This window comes from Chondrus crispus, genomic scaffold (genome assembly GCF_000350225.1).
Source record: "Chondrus crispus Stackhouse genomic scaffold, scaffold_16, whole genome shotgun sequence".
Classification (NCBI taxonomy): Eukaryota; Rhodophyta; class Florideophyceae; order Gigartinales; family Gigartinaceae; genus Chondrus; species Chondrus crispus.
The window spans coordinates 89,371-111,252 of NW_005179046.1; the positions used below are offsets into that span (position 1 = coordinate 89,371).

The 21,882-nt window shown below is 49.8% G+C and overlaps 12 protein-coding genes; 6 read left to right on the top strand and 6 right to left on the bottom strand.

The window, feature by feature from the left end:
- CHC_T00002865001 (hypothetical protein) lies at positions 1-1,393 on the top strand. XM_005714257.1 is given in 2 exon segments: positions 1-1,173; positions 1,174-1,393. The coding sequence occupies 1 exon segment, from the start codon at positions 1-3 to the stop codon at positions 1,171-1,173; it is 1,173 nt and encodes a 390-aa protein (XP_005714314.1). The 3' UTR covers positions 1,174-1,393.
- A 1,179-nt stretch (positions 1,394-2,572) lies between these two features.
- CHC_T00002866001 (hypothetical protein) lies at positions 2,573-5,054 on the top strand. XM_005714258.1 is given in 2 exon segments: positions 2,573-4,471; positions 4,472-5,054. The coding sequence occupies 1 exon segment, from the start codon at positions 2,573-2,575 to the stop codon at positions 4,469-4,471; it is 1,899 nt and encodes a 632-aa protein (XP_005714315.1). The 3' UTR covers positions 4,472-5,054.
- Positions 5,055-5,095: 41 nt separating this feature from the next.
- On the bottom strand, positions 5,096-5,242 carry CHC_T00002867001 (hypothetical protein). The gene has a single exon (XM_005714259.1). The coding sequence runs from the start codon at positions 5,240-5,242 to the stop codon at positions 5,096-5,098; it is 147 nt and encodes a 48-aa protein (XP_005714316.1).
- A 70-nt stretch (positions 5,243-5,312) lies between these two features.
- CHC_T00008480001 (manganese transport protein) lies at positions 5,313-7,082 on the bottom strand. XM_005714260.1 is given in 2 exon segments: positions 5,313-5,375; positions 5,376-7,082. 1 exon segment carries the CDS (start codon positions 7,080-7,082, stop codon positions 5,376-5,378), a length of 1,707 nt encoding a protein of 568 aa, XP_005714317.1. The 3' UTR covers positions 5,313-5,375.
- Positions 7,083-7,137: 55 nt separating this feature from the next.
- On the top strand, positions 7,138-7,389 carry CHC_T00002868001 (hypothetical protein). The gene has a single exon (XM_005714261.1). It carries the CDS (start codon positions 7,138-7,140, stop codon positions 7,387-7,389), a length of 252 nt encoding a protein of 83 aa, XP_005714318.1.
- Positions 7,390-8,709: 1,320 nt separating this feature from the next.
- CHC_T00002869001 (hypothetical protein) lies at positions 8,710-8,913 on the top strand. Its single transcript, XM_005714262.1, has one exon. The coding sequence runs from the start codon at positions 8,710-8,712 to the stop codon at positions 8,911-8,913; it is 204 nt and encodes a 67-aa protein (XP_005714319.1).
- Positions 8,914-8,917: 4 nt separating this feature from the next.
- CHC_T00002870001 (hypothetical protein) lies at positions 8,918-10,920 on the top strand. XM_005714263.1 is given in 3 exon segments: positions 8,918-9,340; positions 9,528-9,935; positions 9,936-10,920. The coding sequence occupies 2 exon segments, from the start codon at positions 8,918-8,920 to the stop codon at positions 9,933-9,935; spliced, it is 831 nt and encodes a 276-aa protein (XP_005714320.1). The 3' UTR covers positions 9,936-10,920.
- A 1,230-nt stretch (positions 10,921-12,150) lies between these two features.
- On the bottom strand, positions 12,151-13,684 carry CHC_T00002871001 (hypothetical protein). XM_005714264.1 is given in 2 exon segments: positions 12,151-12,190; positions 12,191-13,684. The coding sequence occupies 1 exon segment, from the start codon at positions 13,682-13,684 to the stop codon at positions 12,191-12,193; it is 1,494 nt and encodes a 497-aa protein (XP_005714321.1). The 3' UTR covers positions 12,151-12,190.
- Positions 13,685-13,766: 82 nt separating this feature from the next.
- On the bottom strand, positions 13,767-14,009 carry CHC_T00002872001 (hypothetical protein). The gene has a single exon (XM_005714265.1). The coding sequence runs from the start codon at positions 14,007-14,009 to the stop codon at positions 13,767-13,769; it is 243 nt and encodes an 80-aa protein (XP_005714322.1).
- Positions 14,010-14,246: 237 nt separating this feature from the next.
- Positions 14,247-16,801, bottom strand: CHC_T00009274001 (DNA replication licensing factor MCM6). XM_005714266.1 is given in 2 exon segments: positions 14,247-14,317; positions 14,318-16,801. The coding sequence occupies 1 exon segment, from the start codon at positions 16,799-16,801 to the stop codon at positions 14,318-14,320; it is 2,484 nt and encodes an 827-aa protein (XP_005714323.1). The 3' UTR covers positions 14,247-14,317.
- A 57-nt stretch (positions 16,802-16,858) lies between these two features.
- CHC_T00002873001 (hypothetical protein) lies at positions 16,859-17,104 on the top strand. Its single transcript, XM_005714267.1, has one exon. It carries the CDS (start codon positions 16,859-16,861, stop codon positions 17,102-17,104), a length of 246 nt encoding a protein of 81 aa, XP_005714324.1.
- A 10-nt stretch (positions 17,105-17,114) lies between these two features.
- On the bottom strand, positions 17,115-21,648 carry CHC_T00009133001 (DNA repair protein complementing XPG, RAD2). The gene is made up of 4 exons (XM_005714268.1): positions 21,204-21,648; positions 19,982-21,032; positions 17,890-19,858; positions 17,115-17,417 (listed from the first exon to the last, which is right to left on the bottom strand). Exons 1-4 carry the CDS (start codon positions 21,646-21,648, stop codon positions 17,115-17,117), a joined length of 3,768 nt encoding a protein of 1,255 aa, XP_005714325.1.
- Positions 21,649-21,882: the final 234 nt, after the last annotated feature.

The following is a 21,882-nucleotide window of genomic DNA, read 5'->3' on the forward strand; positions in this document are numbered from 1 at the left end:
ATGCGAGCGCGCTACCGCGACGCCCTCGACCTGCTCTTCGGCACGCCCCCGCGCGTCCTCAACACCGCCTGCTCCGCCATCCCAGCGCCCACGTCACTCATCAATCAGGAGAACGACCATCGACCGTCCGAAAAACAAAGCCAACCGATCACCGCAAAACCCAGAGCCTATCCAAAGCGAACGCGACAGAGACCTCATTTCGGACCTGCATCCCCCGTTCTTCAAAATGTTAAAGTCGCCATCCCGAATGACCAGGTCGTCCCCGAAGGAATGGTGCGTGTCAACCCTCCCGTGAACAAAGCCACCCCGCCCGTGTGCTCGCAGTCGGAGAGCTGTCGTTGTGGTGAAGACCTGTGGACGGTTGGAGGTGTTGGGCCAGAGCTGATGTTGCGCACTGCGGAAGAGCTCAGCGCACAAATATTCAGGCTCTATGGCAAGGCTGTCGACCCCGAGACGAGCAACGTCGACTACGCCGCGTTGCAGAGTTGGGATAATTTTCACGACTACTTGCGTTCCGCAAGGAAGTTAAGGTACCTCGATCCCCTACTGCTCTCCGAGCTTGAGCGCAAAGCCTTTTTCCTCAATATTTACAACTCGCTCATGATTCACGCCATCGCCGTCATGTCCAGACCGCGTACTATGTTTCAGCGTATTTCTTTATATAACACTGCCGCCTACGATATCGGAGGCCGTGCGTACACCCTTAACATGATTGAGCACGGCGTCCTGCGCTCCAATCGTCCGGGAAGTGGGCCTTTCGCCCAGCCGCCTTTTACGGACAATGACGCACGCAAGCTGTGTTCTCTGCAATCGGTCGATGCGCGCATTCACTTCGCCCTTAACTGCGGCGCGAGAAGCTGTCCTGCGGTCAGGTTTTACGCCGCCGATACCCTCGACCGCACTTTGGATGCCGCCACTCATGTATACTTGCAAGAGATTGAAGTTGACAGCGATAAGTGCACTATTACTTTGCCGAAATTGTTGCAGTGGTACAAGGCGGACTTCTCCCCGGACGGAGAATTGGAATCCGTGATTCGATGGACCCTGCCACACTTGGACTCGCAAAAGAGGGACGTAATCAGCGCCCTCCTGCAAGACAAGAGGCAGCGGTTGGGGGGATACAAAGTGGTATACGCTGGGTACGATTGGACAGTCAATGACAGTGCATTGTAGTGCCGAAACGGCACTACAAATGGCACTTATGTTTTCTAACAGCTTGGTGGGTAACGAGCTACGCATCACACATGCGTCGGACGTGGTTGCTAGTATTAACTATTCTGTCTCTACAGAGCCTCATGAGGACTGGCGAGGTCCTGAATCTAGGCACTGTATAGGACATGACTAAACGAGACGCTAATGCTGACCTTGATACGAATAAACTGATTCAATGCTACTCTCACGACTAGGTTTCCAGTTCTCTTCCGTACTGACTGGTAACTTGGAAAATATGAACGACCGATGACCATTCTGCGCAGCATGCGAAGGACGACGACCACGACGGGCATCCGGGGGCAACCCGCAACCGCCTGCAATTCGATTTTCATCATGTACATCCAAACGAAATGGAAGTGAAGACGGAATGTCACCTCCCCTGCGAAGACGGGGTTGAATTCATCTCGATCCGCTCTCATGTTGGGTTGTGGGGAAACGACCTGCCATGACCATTTCCTAAGGGTAACTACCGATAGCTGACGCATATCAAAATTCGTGAAAGTCGACTGGAAGTCTTCTTTCCCGCTTGTGATCACAGGTAGCTGACTTCACTGATGTCGGGAATTAACAAATTCTACACATCTTTTACACCAAAACACGGACAACAGCTTGCGCGCGAGTGTTACCCGTTATTACGCGGACTGGATATGCTTCAAAGGAATCTCGAAACGGGATCAATGGTAGAAGGCCCTGATCTTACGGCAGTAGCGCATCTACCACACTTCTGTCGTCTAGCACAAATCGCTGCGTTTGGTTAACTTGGGGAGGATCTTTCGTCCATGGAGAGGCCGCAAGGTCGTCCAGGGCTATCAGCACTCCATATACTTCGGACGCATGGTTTGCAAATAGATGAAACGTATCAGCGTTGAAGAGTAGAGCTAAGATCGAGGCCCAGTGCTAGACCTAAATGTGCAGAGTACAAGTACGAGGAGTTGTTTTCGCGCGCTCTTGTCTCTTTCCCGCCAAAATGCAAAAATTGCAAAATTGCCTAGGAATGAAATTTCAGTCAGGTCAAGCACCCCACATCACCTCCCAAGAAGGTAACCACTAACGATAGGGAGTTACAGCACGCCTCCTTTCATCGCTTCGTTACCAGTTTCATTTCGGCGCTGCCTTTTGACAACTTCTACGCTGCTTTTGAAGGGCCTCGACATCATCTCCTCAAGAAGTTGCCGCCTAGTTCACTCCAATGACGGCCGTAGCGCGCAGAAGAGCGCTTCGGATTTTTCGACAACGGGGGGTAGTTGTTCACGTCGGAGCTATTGACGCCCTAATAAGTGCTTACGACACGCTGGAAAATATGGAATTTTCTGAATTGCTCGAGAATGTGTTCAACATACTAGCGAGCGAGGGTGCGTCGATGAATGGAATCTTAACCAAGGACCTGGCTGAGTCTATTGCTTCAAGGCTGCAAAAAGATGCGGATAGACAAGTGGGCATGGCTGCGGCGAGCATCGAAGTCATCAACACGTTTACTGTTCCGAGCTGGCAGTCAGACACAGAGCCATCGACGAGTGGGTTTGGCACCCAGAATCGAATTAGCGCCCCGCCAAAGCCTGTCATTGATGGCAGACCGCAATCTAAAGCGGGTATGTTCCGCTCTCGCTATGAACTTTTGTTGGCCAAAACCCTCCGCAATCCGCAATTCAGACCTCCAGCTTCTGGTATGTTGTCTATGGCGAAAAGCAGCCCATACTACCAGTTGACTGGGATAGAGAGCTTGGCAGGGAGCAAGGATGAAAAACTTGTTCTCGGAATGTTAACGCAACTTGAGGAAGGCTCTTGGTTCCTTGAAGACCTCAACGGGTCCGTTAAGCTAGATCTATCGGAAGCGAGTGTTACAGCAGGGTTGCACACAGAATGCAGTTTTGCCATCGCCCAAGGGCATTTAATAGAGACTCCGAACCAGGAATCTATCTTTCATGTGTCTGCCATGGGTACGCCACCCCTTGAGAAGAGAGAGGAGTCTTTGAATGCGATGAGTAAGAATCCAAATCTTTTTGGTGGTCATTTCGAGGCCTCTGAAACTGCACAGCTATTGAAATTGGAAAAAGAAGCAGTAGATACAATGTTTTTACTCCTCTCTGACGTTGCGCTGGACAACTCGCGCGTCATGGCTGGTCTCAAGCACATGTTTACCGGTTATATTGAAGATGGTGCATTGCCCAAACTTGTCGTCTTAATGGGAAACTTTCTCTCACATCCGTTTGGCCAGCATGTTGACGATGTGATGACACTGACAGAGAAATTCACCGAGCTTGGAACAGCAATAGCCGCGGATTTCAGCCCTCTCCTCGAAGAATGCGTTTTCGTAGTTGTACCGGGAATGAATGATCCGGGTCCAGGCAATGTTCTTCCCAGACCTCCTATGCCAAAAACAGTAATGAAAGGGTTTATTGATGCTGTTGGAAGCGAGAGAGTGCACTTGGCAACAAATCCGTGTCGGTTAAGGTACATGACGCAAGAGATTGTAATTTTGCGGGATGATCTCATGCAAAAAATGATCCGACATTGCTCAGTGAAACCGGAGTTCGGAGAATCGGGGTCAATGTCAGAACATTTCGTCAAGTCAGTTGTTGACCAGTCGCATTTGTGTCCTCTGCCCAACTCTGCTCGTCCTGTACTGTGGCGACATGCCCATGCTCTATGGCTTTTCCCGGTCCCTCATGTTGTTGTGCTGGCTGACAAAACGGATGGCTATATTTGCAAGTATGGTGGGACATTGGGGTTGAATCCTGGTTCTTTTGCTACAGACTTTTCCTTTCAAGTGTATCTCCCTGCTCAAAAGAGGGCCCAGCAAAGCTCTGTGAACAGCGAGGAAATTCTTGATAAGACAGAAAATGCAATCCACCAGTCTGATCAAGAATGTGTATCGGATCGTGGAGATAGTGATGACGATGCCAGTGGGGACGATAACAGTACTGAAGAAGTTGACATGCACATTGGTGGTATTGCTATGGATACAGACGGAGAGGGGTTGCCCCTTCCGGGACAACCTTTAGACAAAGACGAAGCAGGCAATTCAGACGCCATGCTGGACGATATTTCGGCTGGAGCGGAAGACGGCGGGGAAGACGAAGGCAAGCATCTTTCTGATGACGATATGGGAGCGTCAGAATCCGAGTCAGATGACGATAGCGTCCTAATACCTCTGGATGCTCTACCAAAGCGTGATATCAAGGCCATGCTTCGGCAAGCTGTTGCATCTGATGATTCCGGTGAACCAAAAAAAGACGCATCACGTTCAGGAGAAAACTGATCTGGCTTGGCTCTAGTGGATAAGACAATTCAAACCAGCAATCAGTCTTCCACCGTGAGGCTTATTTATACGTTGTTTGGCGTAGTGAGAACGAAATGGAAAGTTCGGGGGAAGACGGATCAAGGGTGTACGAGGATATCTCTGCTTCCATCCATCGCACGCATATTACTTCAAAATCCAGGTGGACTGACAGTTTTTCACTGGTCCGCCGAGTGGCGGTCATCTCTACTACATGGTTGCTGCTTCAACCCAAGGGGTATGAGCCGATAATAATTAATTCTGGAACCGGTTTCGAGAGGCAGCAGAACGTTTAAAATCGACTACACTATCCCGGTCGCTCGTCATCTTTTTCAGTTCAAATGGCTGTTACAGTTGGATATCGAGAGTGGAGACCAGCACTTCGGCGGAAAGAAAAGGAGTCATAAAGATATGAGCTGCAAGTTACCGGTCATACCAGTGTACGGGACAGGACCTCTAAGAACGAAGAGAAGCAACGAAACTCACCGATGTCTCATGGTCATCACCAATATCTAACTGCTACCTATCAGACTAAGTATCGATAAACGCACCTGTCCCATCAATACTTTATCGAGCTATTTCGGGCGGTGGGATGAAGAGCACCGCCTAATCAGCGAAGGACAAGGAACAACGCTGAGGACGTTCCCTATCATTCCAATGCATTTCACTTATCCAACTGTACGAACTGGGAATCCAATTCTCTGTTCTAACGGTGCGTGCCACGCCTTCAAAAAAATCTCTGAAGGCTCGCATACTGCGTATACCGGCGAGTTAGGGCATTGTGCGGATGCACAACCGCCACGGCTCACGAGCAATCGAATTCATGAATCGCCTTCCAAACGTCACTCACTCTACTTTATGCAACATTCAATTTTCTGCCTGTTCGTCAAGTCCCAGTTTTAGTTCTTCTTTGAGACAATGCCAGTGCCTGTCTATCCAACATCAATATGTCCTCAAGGTTTTCGCCATGTTCTTCCCCAAAAGATAGGGGCTCCACCATTGGAGAGGGTTGGCCTGGCGCGCTGCCGATCGGGGAGCCGAGAGAGTCTAGTTCATAATCCAGAGCAGAACCGAAGTCGTCGTCGTCTTCCAAACGGTAAACCGCTCCAGCCCCTCCCGTCTCCGTACGCAGGGCGATCCACGCAAGAAACGCCGACAAGGAAAGAAACAGAGGAAGCCCACATGCAAGTGACACTACTCGGATACTCGCCACCCCCGATTGTATGCCCTGCCATAGAAGATGCAGAACATACGCAATGTTGAGACAAACCGCAATTCCCGCTGCTGTCCACGCAAGTGTTGAAACAAGAGGTGTATTGCGGAAATCTTGCATTCGTCGCTTGGAGTTCGTGAAACGAATCATGGGTACAATCGCAAACGGAAGCTGCAAAGAAAGCACCACTTGACACATGATTAAAAGTTGATACGTCCCAGTGTCCCCCATCGCTGAGATAACAAGCAGCGCGGGAACGATTGCGACCAGTCGCGTGATCAGTCGCCTTATAATTGGTGGTGCCCTCAAGTCGAGAAACCCCTCCATCACATACTGGCCCGCGAGCGTGCCACAGAGTGTGGAGCTCTGCCCTGATGCGACCAGGGCGATGCCGAACAACACTGGGGCAAGATCGAGGTTTCCAATCTTGACTCCCGTGTTTTCCAAAAGGTGATAAGCCTTCGATAAAGTGGTGACCTCGACACCACTCTCCCAGAAATTTGCCGCGGCGATGATAAGAATGGCACAGTTGATGAACAGAGCAGCGTTGAGTGCTATGGCGGTGTCGACGAGATTGTATTTACATTCCGCGCGGAGGGTGCCTGGTCTGCGATCGGGGACTCGTTCGATGACGAGGGCCGAGTGAAGATAAAAGTTGTGCGGCATGACGGTAGCACCTACGATGGCTGTCGCGACGTAGAGGCTTTGAGAGTCGATTCGTGGGACAAAAACGCCGGTTGCGATTTTGCCGATGTCGGGCTTGGACATGAAGAGCTCGATGATGAAGCAGACGGAGATTATGCCGAGAAAGACGAAAATGACCTGCTCCACGCGACGCATCCCCTGGCTCTGGGCTGTTAGCAGTAAGAAAGTGTCAAGAGCCGTCAAAACGACGCCGACCATAAGGGGAATGTTGAAGAGCAGATTGATGCCGATGGCGGTGCCCAGGACTTCAGTTAGATCGGTGGCGATTATAGCGAACTCGGCCATGACCCACAGAGCCAGATTTGCGGGGCGTGGGTACTCATCTCGACAGAGTTCTGCGAGGTGGCATCGCGTGACAATGCCCATTCGGGCCGCTAGGACCTGAAGCAGAAGAGCCATGAAATTAGCTACGATGAGTACCCAGAGCAGCTTGTAACCAAATCTACTGCCACCTTCAATATCTGTAGCCCAATTTCCTGGATCGAGGTAGCCGATGGAAACGAGGAAAGCAGGACCGAGGTGGGCTAAAATACCACGCCATGTGAATTCGCGCGGGTCTGAGTCCGGTTCTGGCTGTTGTGCGGACATGCCCGGGGGCTCGAACATAAAGTTCTCTTCATCGCTCGTGGTGGGGTCTTCGAAAGCGACTTGGAGAGCATCGCGATGTTGTCCCATGGGCGAGGATGGAGCTGTCTCGGGGCCGTCTCCTCTGCGTGGGAAAACGGGACGGATGCAGACGGCGGGGGACAAAAACTCGTCTCATGCGGTTGCAAATAGATGGCAAACCAGACTCATCCGAGGTGACGCACCTGAATGGAGCGGTGTTCTAAAGCAGCCTGTGAGGGAAGCAGACCTGCATCGATGTAAGGACTCGGGGACGACGGCAGGAATGGTGGGTGCGGCGCAGTTGCACGCCAGATGTACATTGGACAATGGGTTTTTATTTAATATTGTTTCATTTTTAAGCAGAAAACAGGTGTAAAGAGAGCAACAGAAGGCCCACGCACAGTATTTATGCTTTGGAAGGTAGAGAATTCAAAATGGCAAAACCCCCCACACGGAACCAAGCCGTAATAAATGCTTTCGGAGGGGCGTAAAATGGGTCATTTCGGAAGGCAGATGACCCCGAAAAATCCCTATTGCACACTTTAGAGCACCCCTCGTGTCTATTGGACATGTGACCTCATATGAGGTCACTTTTCAACTTATTTTTCTCGACTTCTGCCTTCTCAACAAGAAGGCCTTCTCAACAAGAAGGAAAAAAATACTCTTGCCACCGCAGTTGACTTTTGTGTTGCGGAAGAGTAGAGTTTGGTGAGATCTGCACGTCTTTTCCAGCCATTTTTAGAATGTCTACAATGTCTACAAAAGATGCCTTTTTGAACAATCTCAAAACGTTATGTGTTGATATCTTCGAAACCAAAGCGCCTGTTTAAATGTCAACAGACCCTTGAAACTTCATTGGATTCTTAGTCTTTCTGTGTATTCACAACTGCTATCCCAATGTTTTGCAAGATGTTATTGCTGAGGGAATAAACGTTAAAGAAATGGCGTCTAACTTTATATATTTAATATTTAATGTATATATATTTTTGCAAAAAAAACTGGCCTCATATGAGGCAAACTGCATGTCAAATAGACACGACGGGGGATTTTCCATGATGCTCGAGGTAACATGGCCCTGAACCTGAACTTCATCAGTCATAGGGCGACACGGGGGGGGGGGGGGGGGGCGCAAAGGTAGAGACAAAGCGCGGGAGCGTTGAGATGAAGGCGGAAAGGTCGCTGCTCGATGTAGAGTGGTCTGCGGCTTTGCGCAGTTGAGTTTCTCAGATGCGATCTGGACAGCATGAAACTGGTGGGAAAATTCAATTCTAGAATTTGAGTGGCTGCGTTGATGCGGTGTGCAGATATCTGATTTAGTAAATGTTCTGGTGCTGCTACGGTAGCAGCACCAAAACATTTACTCCCAAGTTGGAAGTCCCAAGGCACGACCCCTTGGTAGCAGTGCTATAGCAGTCTAATCGTGCGTTTGATACGACACACAACGCCGTGTTGGCATGCTTTAATCGCAAATAAGTACGAATCAATTCGCGATTCTCTTCTTTGGACGTCAATGATGCTATCATCGAGCACAAGGGGTGCGTACATTTTTACAACGCTGAGATCAATCCACCACCAGTCAATCCACGCCACGTGGGCGCACACGACCAGTGCGTAGAAGACTTGTTTTGCCACCTGCCCATTACTTCTCCGCCTCTTTGCGTCCCGTCCCCAATCGCCTTGTGTCAGTCATCAAAACATGGGTGAAGCCGGGAAACGCGCCTGTTCTTTACTGCCAACAACAACACAAAACTCCCTCTTTCTCAACTTGGGACAGGCCCATTACTCCGCTTCATCCAGTGCCTCTTCAAAAGGAGCTTGCTTCCTCATTTCCGGCCAAAGAAAAAAGGCGAAACAACACAACAACCTCCTCTCTCCACCCAACACGACCTACGGCCAGTGACATCATGTCCAACCCTCCCCGCCCCCTGCGCATCGCCTGTCTACATGGCTTTCGTCAGAACGCTCAACGATTCCGTCAGAAAACAGGAGCTCTTCGCAAGTCTCTGGAACGCAACATTCACCTCATCGACCCCTCCTTGGCCCCCTCCTCCTCCTCCGACGCAGTCGCCCTCGCGGAACTGGTTTATATTGACGCTCCATTTATCGTGGAGCGCATTCTCGAAGAGCAAATCAACCCAGATTGCAAACCAAAAATGAGAACAATTTACTCTCCCAATACACCCGCTATTTCTTCTTTGCGGAATGCTGTAGATTCTGACCAAACTCTCAAAAACTTGACTCAACGCACTTGGTGGGCCCACGAGGGAAGGAGTTACACCGGGTGGCAGCAATCTAAAGAATATCTTCGTGCTCACTTCGCTGAACAGGTACTTTGCATGATCATCTGAATCATTATCCCACTCTGTCCCCCTGGAAAAGAGTTACTTCCACCTCCTTGCGATCTCCCTTCCTGACCATTTTCCTTTGCTTTTGTGTGTGTATGAACCTCTTTCTTCATTGACTGCTATTGGAACACTTGCATGCCCCCAACAAATCATGAAACCGTCCCACCAGCAATTTGACGGTATTCTTGGGTTTTCACAAGGAGCCGTAATGACATCTCTCCTGTGCGCCATCCAACAAAACCCGACGTACTATGTCCCAGAATTTTCCTCTGTCCGCTTTGCAATTATGTTCTCCGGCTTTCCTTCCCGTGCAGATGAACATCAACATCTTCTCATCAAACCTATGGACCTACCCTCCATGCATGTCTGGGGTTTAAAGGATGAAACGATCCCTGCGTATGCTTCGAGAAAACTCGTCGAGAAATTTCGAATCGAAGACCGCTGTACCCTGGAACATAGTAACGGCCACATGGTGCCCAGCGATGCTGCCTGCCGAAACAGCGTTTGCGAATTTCTCCTGCCATTTGCGAGAGAGCAGTACAAAGCAACCAAGGAGTCGCCTCGGGCTGCCTTGTAGCTGGACTAGTGTCCGCGTGATTTCACATGTAGTTGTCCAGAGTCTGAGAGATCTCTCGTGTTGCATTAGCTCCGCCCCCTCCTTGATCGCCCCAACGACCTATTCGCTTTCGCACGTTGAGCTTCAAGCCAAATTTCGCGCCGCACAATTTCAAGGGCATCGTCGTGATTGTTTCTCAGGCCCCCGCCCGTGGTGTGCAGGACGATGTCGGTAGGGTCAGTAACAGTGTCCCTGGACGATGATTGAGTGAAGGACAATTGAAATAGTTGCAAGATGTGTCAGTCAGTTAGTACCGATGCGACACGAGAGAAGCTGGGGTCAAAAAGGCGGGAAGCAGTCGCGTACGTCGGGCGGTGTCGAATTTCGGCATCGAATTGCTCAGCGTTGATTTGGCCGAGAAGCGATTGACACCCGGGATTAAAGACCGAGTAGGCCGAAGGACCATGTCTACGCTCCCCTAGATTCCTTGCAATGATCACGAATATGGTAAGGGCAACGAAAAGCTGGAAGGCCGCAGGGTCAAATTTGGCGGCGACTGTTGCGGCGACAAGCCAAACAACAAATGCGAGTAACGACTGGCTGTTCATAAGGACATTGAAAGACGCCAGTGGAACAGCTGGGGCTGCCAGTCAGATATGCGCGGGGCGAATAGGTTGATATAAGGCCTCTCCGTACAACAAACAGCTCTTCACCTCTACTTCATCTCTGTCGATACCGACTCTCGGAAACGCATGGAGGGTTGCGTAAGGGAAATTGTTGCCTCGACACAGTAATCGGAGAGGGCAATCATAATGAAATTCCTCTCCAATCGTCTGTCCTCGATGTGCACTTCAGCACGCTGAGTGGAGTCCCGTTGGATACCAATCAGGGCTACAATCGTTTGCAATTGAAAGCGGCAGCAATACTGTACCGTACTTGTAACGATGAGACCAATCACGAGCAGGGTAAATCTGATCCAATGGAAGGGTCGTATTTGGTTCAGGAACCAATGAAACTATCGCGATTATGGCGCAGGGTTTACCTTCCGTTTTTTGTGTCATACAAAACGTACAGTATGATAGTTTACCCCCCCCCACCCCCCCTCTGTGGTGAGTGAAGTTCACTTAGTAGACTGCAAGCTAGCTAGACTGCAAGCTACCGAAGCTGGCAAGACTTCCTTACTCCACACTCCAGTCTAGCTAGACTACATGCGATTTGCAAAGGAGGTCAGCTTTTCCTTGCTATAAAGCATGCGAGAATTATTGCTTTAACACACGCTATTACTGCAGGCCCACTCTTCACACGAGCGAATTAGCTACAGCATTTATACTTTGTTTGGAGTTGGCTTGTGACCTAATATCACCCTAGAAAGTGAGCTAGGCATTGCGATTTCGTACACTCGTTCAGTATTTAAAAATGTGTGCTATGCTAATTATATGCAACCAATTGGTTCAAGAACATCCCAAACACACCTTCATCAGCAATTTGATACTAGAGTGTGGAAGTTGTTCGAATCTGTTCGTGTTGCTATTGAGCCTTGAACTCTGTCTCGCACTCCTTCATAAACCTCAAGTCGCCGCGAGAGCACATTCCCAAACTATCCATCAAGATGAAGTGGACAGAAAAAAGCGATTAGGCCTCCTGTGGAACCACATCACATTGAAGCGTTCCTCACTTATCCAGCTTCAATTGATAGATTTCTGAAGAGAGTGACATCTATCTCGCCATCTATTTGAGGCAAGATGTTTCTCTTCAGAGCCGACCATTCCAAAGGCCACGACTCGTTCTGCATGTAGACACTACATGTGGTTCTGGTGACTAGTGAACCAATCGAATGAACAGACACTAGCCTCATTGCCGTTTCTTGGAACCTTACATACTGTAACCTGGTTTCTGTACTTCCAAGTAATCTTTGATCCACAGGACCCTCATTTCCGAGGAAATTGTCATTTCATATGGTTACGTACCCGTGTAAGGCGACACTGCCATAGCTATTTATGAGGTCAGCATGGCATGATCTGCATGTAACGCTTTCCTTTTACCGTACAGTAGTACACTACGTTGAAACGTCGACTCACCTCGATCATTTCGAATGTCTGACTTTCGCATTTATCTCTTTTTCACTCGCTGTACCTTGACTGGAAGGGTAGGCGCAAACATTAGGGGCGACATCAACAATAGGCTCTTTCTCACCTCTGACGACAATGAGAAGAAGGGTGTCTTGTGTTTGGGGACAAAATGTAATTACAGGTTAGCGATAGCGTTTATACATACACTTATAAAATGTTTAGCGTTTGTAGAAATGATTTGCCCCGCAAGCCCAACCTAGAACCTGATGATCTGCCCAGCCGTCTCAACGCTTCTCGAATATCTCGAGGAACTAAACCAGGATACACATCCCCTGCGTACCCTCTCCATTTGTTTGAAGAATTTTGAAGTGAGACAATCCGGGTATCCAGGGCTGACCGCACGCTCAGCATTTGAATTTCACTCAGGGGAATAATGATACCCGCCCCAATCCCAAAGTTGAGCGCTTCCACAAGGTTACTGGCAAATGACCAATAACGTGCACGAGGGTCTCTTGCTCCCTTCGCCGCGATGCTATCGTACCGGTGGAGCAACGCGGTTTGGGTAATTAGGCCAATCGCTTCCCATGCGACATGTCCGAGAGCGATAAGTCCGTCCTCCGATATAGAAAAGTTCAGGTTTTGCTCAACCCCGATCCACTCCCTGAACAAATCGATACGTGGCTGGCCCCGAATTGCTGGAGCCCGTGATTTACTTTCTTGTCGTACGAGTGAAACACTTCGACACATTAACCAGTCTTGGAAATTTGGGGGCCCCATCACCAAGCGATAAATATGGAATGAACGTCCGGCACACAGTGTCTGCACATCTGCACGCGGGGGAAAGTTTGATGCTTTGTCAGGCGTGTGGACAAGAGATCCTAGAAAACCTAACTCTGAAAACCGGTCCCATTGTGGCGGTGGTACATTGCTCAGTCTTTCAAAATCCATCGCAGAAATGTTAAGCTTGGGCAAGTCCGGCTTCAGTGCTTGTTGTAAGCGAACAATGGCCCGATAATCGCTGTACATGCATCTGACGACATGCCGTAGGGAAACGACTATTTCTTCTCCTGCCGGGGTTTCCTCAGTCGCGAATTGATGAGCGGCGATTGCTGTTCGAATGACAGCGTCCCGCACGGAGTCTTCAGTCAGCTCTAACACGTCGCGCGCACAAAATCGGACCTCTCCGAATGCATGCATAAGGCATTGAATCTCGTGACCAAATAGTCGTTTCGACAAAGGAGGTGGCGGTATAATAGATGTCACAGACGTGCCCTCGACTGAAAAGCAGCTTACCTGAAGAGGCGCTGCCTGGGCTCGCGAATTGGGTCGAGGACGAGAAGCTGAACGCATGTTTGGAACACCACTTGCCTCCTCTCCAAATGCCGCAACAGAACCCCGTGGTTTGTTTGATTTGCGTTGTCTCGACCTCGAGCTGGTAGTCGGCGACCCGGGAGGCTTATTCGCACCTGGTCGAGCTGGAGCGCCGACGAAAGGGGAAGGAGATTGTTTAACCCGTTTTGGGTCTGGTTCTTTTGTACTAATACCAGCTGAAGACCGGCCACGCTTCGGTGCGCTAGTCGTGCTGTTCATGGAGGCAGGGCGATGAGCCGCTAGCAATGCTTGTTTGTGGGCAACTGTCGCTGCCGCTGCTGTCGCAGAAGCGCTTGGCGCTGCAGAGGCCGCGATGGATGAGGCAAGCATGGCAGGTGAAGCCTTCTTCTGGCTGGGAGAGCTGCGAGAGCGGGCAGATTTGGTTTTGGCTCGAGACTTCGGGGTGGGAGGGTCAGCGGATGACGCGCCTCGTGGAGCCCCCCGCGGAGCTGTCATGATAGTCGGTGATGTCGTTTGTGAAACTCTGTTGTCTCTGTGTGTAGCCCCACAAGTAGGAACGGGCTGTAGCGGTGAAGCAAGAAAGTTTGGGCCGCATTTGCTGCTGGGTTGTTCCTCGCTCTGAGTGCCGTGCGGTAGAGGTACCAACGGTACGCTTGGTATTCCATTCCGAGGTCCTTCGTTTGAGACCTTCCATATTGAATGTTATTGCCCTGACCAAAAATAATAAAAAAACTTTATTTCCCGAGCATCATTGCTTGTGCTCTTGTCATTTGACTTCGCATTTTTCGTTGCCGAGATACACGCAGATTTCCCGGCACCCTTCCCTCCTAGGTGCTTATCTTCAAGGGGTCAAGTTTCTTCGCAATGCAGGATACACCGTCGCAAACCAAGGCACGAGAGTGACTGTGTCGTCACAGGGAATGTAGCATTCAAGTAACCACTGCTTTGTTGATCTTTACATTGCTCGCACGAAAACTAAAGCTATACACTGCTGCACCAGGATCATTCTAAGACATAGTTCGGATGCACAACGTAGAGCCGGTCATCCCGAGATACCTCTTCACCTTGATTTGGAACCTCGACCAACACACGTTCCTTTTTCACCATTCGGTTGACGACCAGCCGCATTATTTTAGCTTCCCGTTTCAAAGCCTCCTCCGACTCGAAGGCCCCACCGCTTCCGGCCTGCTGGTCGGCGTCTGCCAAAAGGAACTTGATGATGTCCTTTCTCTTAGCTGCCCCTTTTCCTTCACTTTCTGTGAGTTCTTGCTTTCTGAGGTGGAGCACCACCTTGTTCATCAAGAGTTTGAACTCGTTAAATCCAATCGTCACCTTTTCAGCCGGTTTAGATCCCTCAGCTGTGGATGAGCTGGGCTTGGAGGACTCGCCCGCTGCGCCTTCTGTCTCTGGGGCGGCCGTGTCTGCTTCGCCTGCGTTGGTGTCGGCCTCATCTCGCTGTGCACTTGGGCCTTGCTCAGTAGGAGTGTCAGATGTTCCAGCTGCAGTGGCAGGATTTTCGGGATCCGGCCCGCCCGCGGAAGATGCTTCAGGTCTCGATGTGCTGGGTTCGGTTTGGGCTGCTGGAGCCGTATTCATCGCCTCATCGTTGTCATCGTCCTTCTCTTCCTCCTCACCTTCGTTGAGGTCCACGTCTTCCGTCTCCACGTGAATGATGGACTTCCGCAATAATCGAACAGCTTCCTTCACGTACTGTGGACGCACGCAATCATCCAAGTGCAAGCGAGCAAGTGCCTCTGAAAGGCGAATGAGGCTTTCGAGTTGTCGGACAGTGATCCGGTACGATGACCGCACTCCGCCAGTAGAATCTGCCTGTCGCAGTCGCTTGTACGATTCCACCAATAGAAGCTTAGACTCGGGCAGAATGACAGGGTTGATTTTCCTTGCGGCCTTGATATACCGCTGCAATTGCCCTTCGTTGAATTCTGTCGGTTGACTAGTAGCGCCACCCTTGTGAATACTGATGATGAATCGAGCAACGTTGTAGTCGGAAGACTCCTCGCATTCATCGAGCACGACGAAAAACAGGTCAAAACGCGACATAATGGGAGCGGACATTGTCAAGTTTTGCTTCAGCGTCCGTGACCGATCGTACCTGCCAGCCACAGGATTGGCCGCTGCAAGAATTGAAGTCCGAGCGTTGAGAGTAGCTTGAATGCCAGCTTTTGAAATGGAAATTGTTTGTTGTTCCATTGCCTCATGAATAGCAACTTGATCTTTGAGGTCCATCTTGTCGAATTCGTCAATGCAACAAATACCGTTATCAGCAAGCATTAGAGCGCCAGCTTCAATGCAGAATTCACCAGTTTCATGATCTTTCGCCACAGATGCAGTGAGACCAGCGGCTGATGAGGCCTTCCCACTAGTGTACACAGCACGTGGCAGGAAGCTGACGACGTACTTGAGGAATTGGCTCTTGGCTGTTGATGGATCCCCAACAACACATATGTTGATATCACCTCTCAGTGATATCCCTTCTTTTGTTTCCTTGTGGACCCCTCCAAACAGCATAAGGAGGACACCTCGCTTCACTTCGTCATGTCCGTACACTGTAGGAGCAATACTTCCGGCCATGCGCTGGTACAAGCGCGAATGGGCTTTCATTGCACCAATCTCATCGCGCTCCTCCCTGGTGTAGCTGCGAAGAATGCTATCGAAAGTCTCTTCATCAGCCTCCTCGCCTCTGATAGAGGTAGCACCAGGCTTTCCCTCTGCTGAAGCGACATGGCATGCCAAGAAGGCTGTTCTATACACAAGCTCTCTCACCCCGAACTGCTTGACTCCACTGTACCCATCCCCACGAAGTCCAACCCCACCTTTAGGGCCGGCTTGAACCTTCTCACCGGCACCGGCCAAACTTACGGCGTCAGGGAGCACAATAAGAGTTCCAGTGACGATCACCTTGTCGCCGGCTTTAGCGCTCTCAACGTTGTCATTTCGGAGGATGACATCAATGGTGCGCGGCATTGAACCGGCGGGAATTTCCTGAGCATTTTCCTGCATTCGAACTCGCTGCCAATCCACAAAAGTACTTTTCTCGACATTAAGCTTCCATTCCTTCTTGTTTTGGCACGTTTGACACATAGGCGGCTCCGTATACCGAAACTGTTGCTCTACGTTTTCAAATAAGTCATCACATTCCATACAAGTGAAGGTACCCAGGAGAAGTTCTGGACGAACTTCAGATGTGCGAGTGACAGTGCCAGATATTGAAGACAGTTCACCAATTTGCTCTGATCGCAAATCACGGAGTTTCCTGACAGAGGGCAGGTTGTAAACCGAAAGCCAAAAGTTTCTGCCTGCCATTTCCATGGCAGATGTCTCTTCCTGGCGAAGATTCTTCGCAACAAACTCTTCCACAGTCTTTCGTAGATACGGTTCAAAGCGGAAAAATTCTTCCCCGACGACGACCAAATCGGCGTTGAAGCGCATCATGTGATCGTAGTCAACGTACAATGTGGTTCGCATACGCTCTTTAACTGTCTGTAGCTGCGCGATGTATGTGGGGATTGTGGGACGGTTAGGATGAGGATTGTCGTCTCCATCGTCATCGTCATCTTGTTGCTCTTGCTCTTCATCTCTGAATGTCTCAAGAAAGTCCATAAAAATTCCAGCGACGGCTTCAGCAAGCTCATCGACCTGCACAAAAGAAGGAACATTTGCCTGCGTGGGTGTTTGTGGTGTTCCAATCTGGTCAGGCGTCTGTGGGGTCAGCACTTCCGCCATGATTGTAGATTACTGGTTCTTCTCAGAGGGAAAGCCGATGTGTAGAACAGAAGGATCAAGATGTAACTTTGAATCTTACTTGAACGAGAAGTGTCTGAGGCCAGTCGGAGTCGGTAGTGAGTCCACAGCAGCACCCCCCCGTTACCGATGGGACCCAAAATAGGGAAGTTTCATTTGGATGCGGAGTAGGAGCGAAGTTAAAACCGCGGGAAATGCTTGTACTGATTGTCTTGGCCCAGTACAGCTGGCACTGCGCCAGAATCCGGTTTGATTTTCTTAGGCGATGCGCAGTACAAGATGGTTTAAACTCCCGCGTATTTTTATAAGCAGTAATGCACTTAAATGTAGTAAAAATGTACTTTTATCATATCGAGAGTGGGTTTTCGCGCCAAAAAGTTGTACGCGCATCTCCCGCTCGTCCAGGTAGGCAACATGTCTCACACGCTCGGATGCAGACTATTCTTAATGTGAAAGCAGAGCTGACGTCAAAGCAGGCTGGGCAACTGATGCACCAAGTGTGAGGTCGAGGGCTGACTGGACAAGCGCCGTTCAAGAAGATATGTACGTCTTGGAAGGCCACTCCTTCATGAGGTTTCCTACGAACTGTGCTTCGCATTACTTTTTTATCTCTTTCCATAGATGGAAAACTGCACGATGTGACGTTGCCTTGGATTTTTTTCCATTCAAAACTCTTACTACCTTTTGATAAATACGTCTATCTGACGAGTCTTCGCTTATCTACGCTATACATAATAGTACCGAAAAGATCTTCACTTTCCACTGCTTCCTCGTTCTTTCCTTTGGGTTTCAGCTCTATCCAGGGCCTCAACCATAGCCTCCTCCTCATCTGGCAAAACAGTGGCAATATGGGCAACGGGGGCAGTTTTCCGTCGTTTCGCTTTGGGTTGCAGTGTCGACATAAGCTCCTTTGCATCCTCCCCTGCAATCCCTTTCACAGCTTTTTGCAGCCGTTCTGAGCGAATTTTGGCAAAGCGGTGAGGCTTGAAAAACTCGTCAATTCTCCGTTGTTGCATCCCTGATTCTTCGGAGAGCTTTTTCTGCAGAGGGGCTACGGCATCGTTAAACTTGTCATGCTCCCAACCAAACTTGTCCCAACAAAATCGTGCGAGCCCATTGAAGTCAACCCTGCCCCATTTGAATTTTTCTGTACTCTTGTCCACGTCTGGCCTTCTATATGCCTCCGCGACCTGTCTATTTGGAAATCCTTCCCTGACTTCCCAGTTTCGTTTCATATTTCTATGTTTCCAACAGAAACGTCTTCTCACTGCTTCCTGCGATTTTCCCTCCAAGGTGCTTTCATCTGGTTCCTCATCGAAAATACTTACTCGCTTCATCCACTCTCGAAATTCTTCTAAGCCGCGTTCCCCGGGAAACGCCTCCAGGATCTCCATGGAATTTACAACGCCAACCCCGCGAACACCTGATGTGTAGTCTGATCCCAGTAAATACGCCAATCGAATCAGCATTTCTCTGTCAAGGCCGAGACTGTTCTTAACATCTTGAGACTCGTACGCTTCTGCAAAGCGACCCTCGGAGAATAATCGCCTGTACACGGTTCTTGCCCCAAACAGGAAGGCATCTGAATCTTCAGTAATGACACCATCCACAACTTTCTCCTTGTCTAGGAAAGCGCATTGAGCTTCTGCTTCAGTCGGAGCTTCGAGGTAGGGAATGCCAAAAAGCTTGAGAAGATCCCTCGTCTCGGCATACATTTCGTCTGAAACGGACTCTGCCGCGCCTTGTTCAGAGTTTCTTTGTCGCTTGATATCCTGGGCTTCCACGTCGAGCTCATCTCGAAGTTCTTTCAAGCGCTCGTCAGACATTTCGCCGGCTTCGTAGTGTCGAGATTCGACGTCAGAAATATTAAGCACTTCCTCTTCGCTATGAGACTGGCTCCAACTTGGCCTTGCTCCATCATTGGCGGCCCTGTCGGGCGGAATCGAACCTAGATTCAACTGTGATTCCGGTGCTGCTTGATTCTGGTTTTCGTTCATCATGTCACGGAGAGGAGGACTCTTAGATTTAGGAAAGACCTCAGAGGGACCTGCCTTTGACAACTCTACATTGGATAGTTTCGCGATGTCGCCGCGACTTCCTTCGGTTTTCATGTCCTCAGACGGCACCGGATCTGGGGAATCACCCGCCTGCCCTGTCTGACCCTCAGCTTCTATTGAACGAGCAATAGCAAGTTGTAGGTCTCGTTCTTCTTCTTCTTCAGATATTGTCTTCTTTCTTGATTCATGTCGCAGAGTCATCAGATCTGAAGCCGCGCTTCGCGAGGACTGTACCGTTAGTGAGCCGCGATTGTCTGGAATTCTCGTCTTTTCGTTCACCAGACCTTTTAGAGGCGGTCTCGTGCCGTCATGTTTCTTTTCTGGATCCTCGCTTCGCACGGAGCGCTCTGGACCTATCCACAGATCTCGATCCTCCTCACTATGGCATTTACTCTGACCATTCCCGCTTTTCGGCAATGAATTGGAGTCCGGAGCTCGACCCTCCAGTTGTCTCTCCTCTTGTTTTTTTGTGCCTTCATTTTCGCCTACAGATGCACTACCAGACTTGAAACATTCCTGTGAGGGCATCCGCTGAGAAGCAATCTCATCATCCTGTGAACCGCGCACTTTTAGATGGCCCCTGTGCATGTCAAGTGACTGTTCGCCGGCTTCATCTCCATCGCTTACGCTTCGAATACTCCCAATTTGGCCAGAGGCCCACTGAATGGAACCCATGGCTTCTTTCTGAAAAGACAGCTTCGACTCCTGCGCGGCTTTTATGCCGCTTTCGTTTTCAACCATGACAGCGGTTTCGGCGTTGTTCTGCCTCCACTGCTGACCGTCCTTCTGAGGCGCTTCCCTTTCAGACTCCTCATCAGAGCTTCCAACTTCATCTATATCAAGCAACGCAACATGTTCAGTGTCAGATTCCAAATCTTCTTGTAGAGAGTTTCTATTTTCATCGGTCTGATTGTGTTGGATTCCGAGTTCTCTGCTTGTGAATTCTTCCTTCTTCTCGTTAGCTATAGAAGGCTCTGAAATGCACATTGAGGCATTGTGTACGACAATATTCCCATCTGTAGCACCATCTTCCCATTCTACATCATCGTCTTCATCATCTCCTAAACTTCTTGAATCCACGAGCGTAGCCGCGTTTTGCTTATCACGAGAAGTCTGCAGGGCAAATTGTATTTCGGGTTGTTCTTCGTCCAGTGAAGAATCCGATTCGTCTCCAACAGTCGACTGCAGGCCCGATTTCGCACCTAAAAACAGCCCCCCCTGCCCCTCTAGCACCCTTGATGCCCATCCAACCCCTGAGTTAGGTCGGCTTTCAATAGGTTTAGGTTGTTTTAAGTGCTTCCTACTCAGTCTTGCCTTCATCTGAGATTGATCTCGGCTTGCTCGGATGCGTGCAAGGATATCAGTTGGGGCGTGATTGGTCTTCCTTCCCCTTTTGTGAGCTGATAGTAACTCATCGTCATCGCTATCGCTCCGTTGTCCGACATCCGAATTTTTTATCGGGCTCTCATCGAGGACGAATCGCCTGCCACTGTCAGAGGCAATGCGCTGGGAGGCGCCAGACTTTGAGTTTATGGCTCTCCTCACAGTTGAGATCTTACGGTTGAGTGCGGTAGACCGCAGGAAGCCTTCTATTTGAGTCTTTGAAAACTCTGACGGGTTCCGCTGCTTCAACATCATCTGTTCTCTGTGCTTTGCGCGTTGGCGTAGTTTGATTTGCTTGAAAACTTCTGCTTGCACGTTGGGTGGTAGGCTGCCAACAGCTTCATCGTCTAGATCAAATGCATCTTCTGGAAGAGCTATGGCTTCAGCATCTCGATTTCTCTCAAGCTGTTCCTCTTCGTCAGCAAGGTCAGCAGCAAAAACTTCGTCATTTTCGATCTGCTGAGCCTTGGTTTGCTCGTTAGCGAGCACTACTCGCTCAGTCGGGGAAGGTACAACTTCTACTTGATCCTTGTCATCGCAACTGGGCGAACGAAGGCCATTTCGATGCTCTGGCAACAAATCTTGGCGTCCTCTCTGTCTCGATAGCAGAGATGGAGTGGGGGCGACGACGGGTTCGATTTTGTCTTCTTCAGAATCAACGTCATTTTCATGATCTCGACTTGCACGTTGCTCCTCTTCATCAAGTTTCGTGGGTGGTGGCAATGGAGGCAAACCATTTAATTTTCGCTTTCCACTCTTGGTAATTGCGGCATTTACAACGTGCTGTCGCAATTGATTAACCAGCATTTTTTCAGCCAGTCGTCTGAGTTTCGCCGCTTGCTTCTCTCTCTGTGCGCGTCGAGAGGCAAGTGTTCGTCTTTTTATAGCTGGGGTAGCCCCATCAAACACAAGAATGGGGCGGACAGAAAGGAATAAAAGCTTAAGGCAACGGCGAAAGACTCCAAGAAGATGAGCATTTCTAACCTGTGCACCCTCTGCATCTCGCATCGCCTTAACAAACTGCGTGAGCCATATTGATATATCGACAGCCAATACCTTATTCCGGACATGCTCATTTGATACTCGATGGCCCACGGGGGAGAGCAGTTCCCAGAGTCCGTGAACACCCATGTTCGCATCGGGTGCCGACTAGCGAGAGGGTCTTTCCACAAGACCTTACGGTCATTGACCCGAAGCTGAGGGTTGGTGCTCGCTGGATTTTGATGCGACAGACCCTGAAACCGCTCGGAGCGAAAGGATGACGGAAACAAGGAAGGGCATAAACTACAGCATCTATGCTATGGGGCTTGTGGTCCCGCTGGTCACGATTGCATGCAAGGATGAGGAAGTCAACTAATTCGCCGT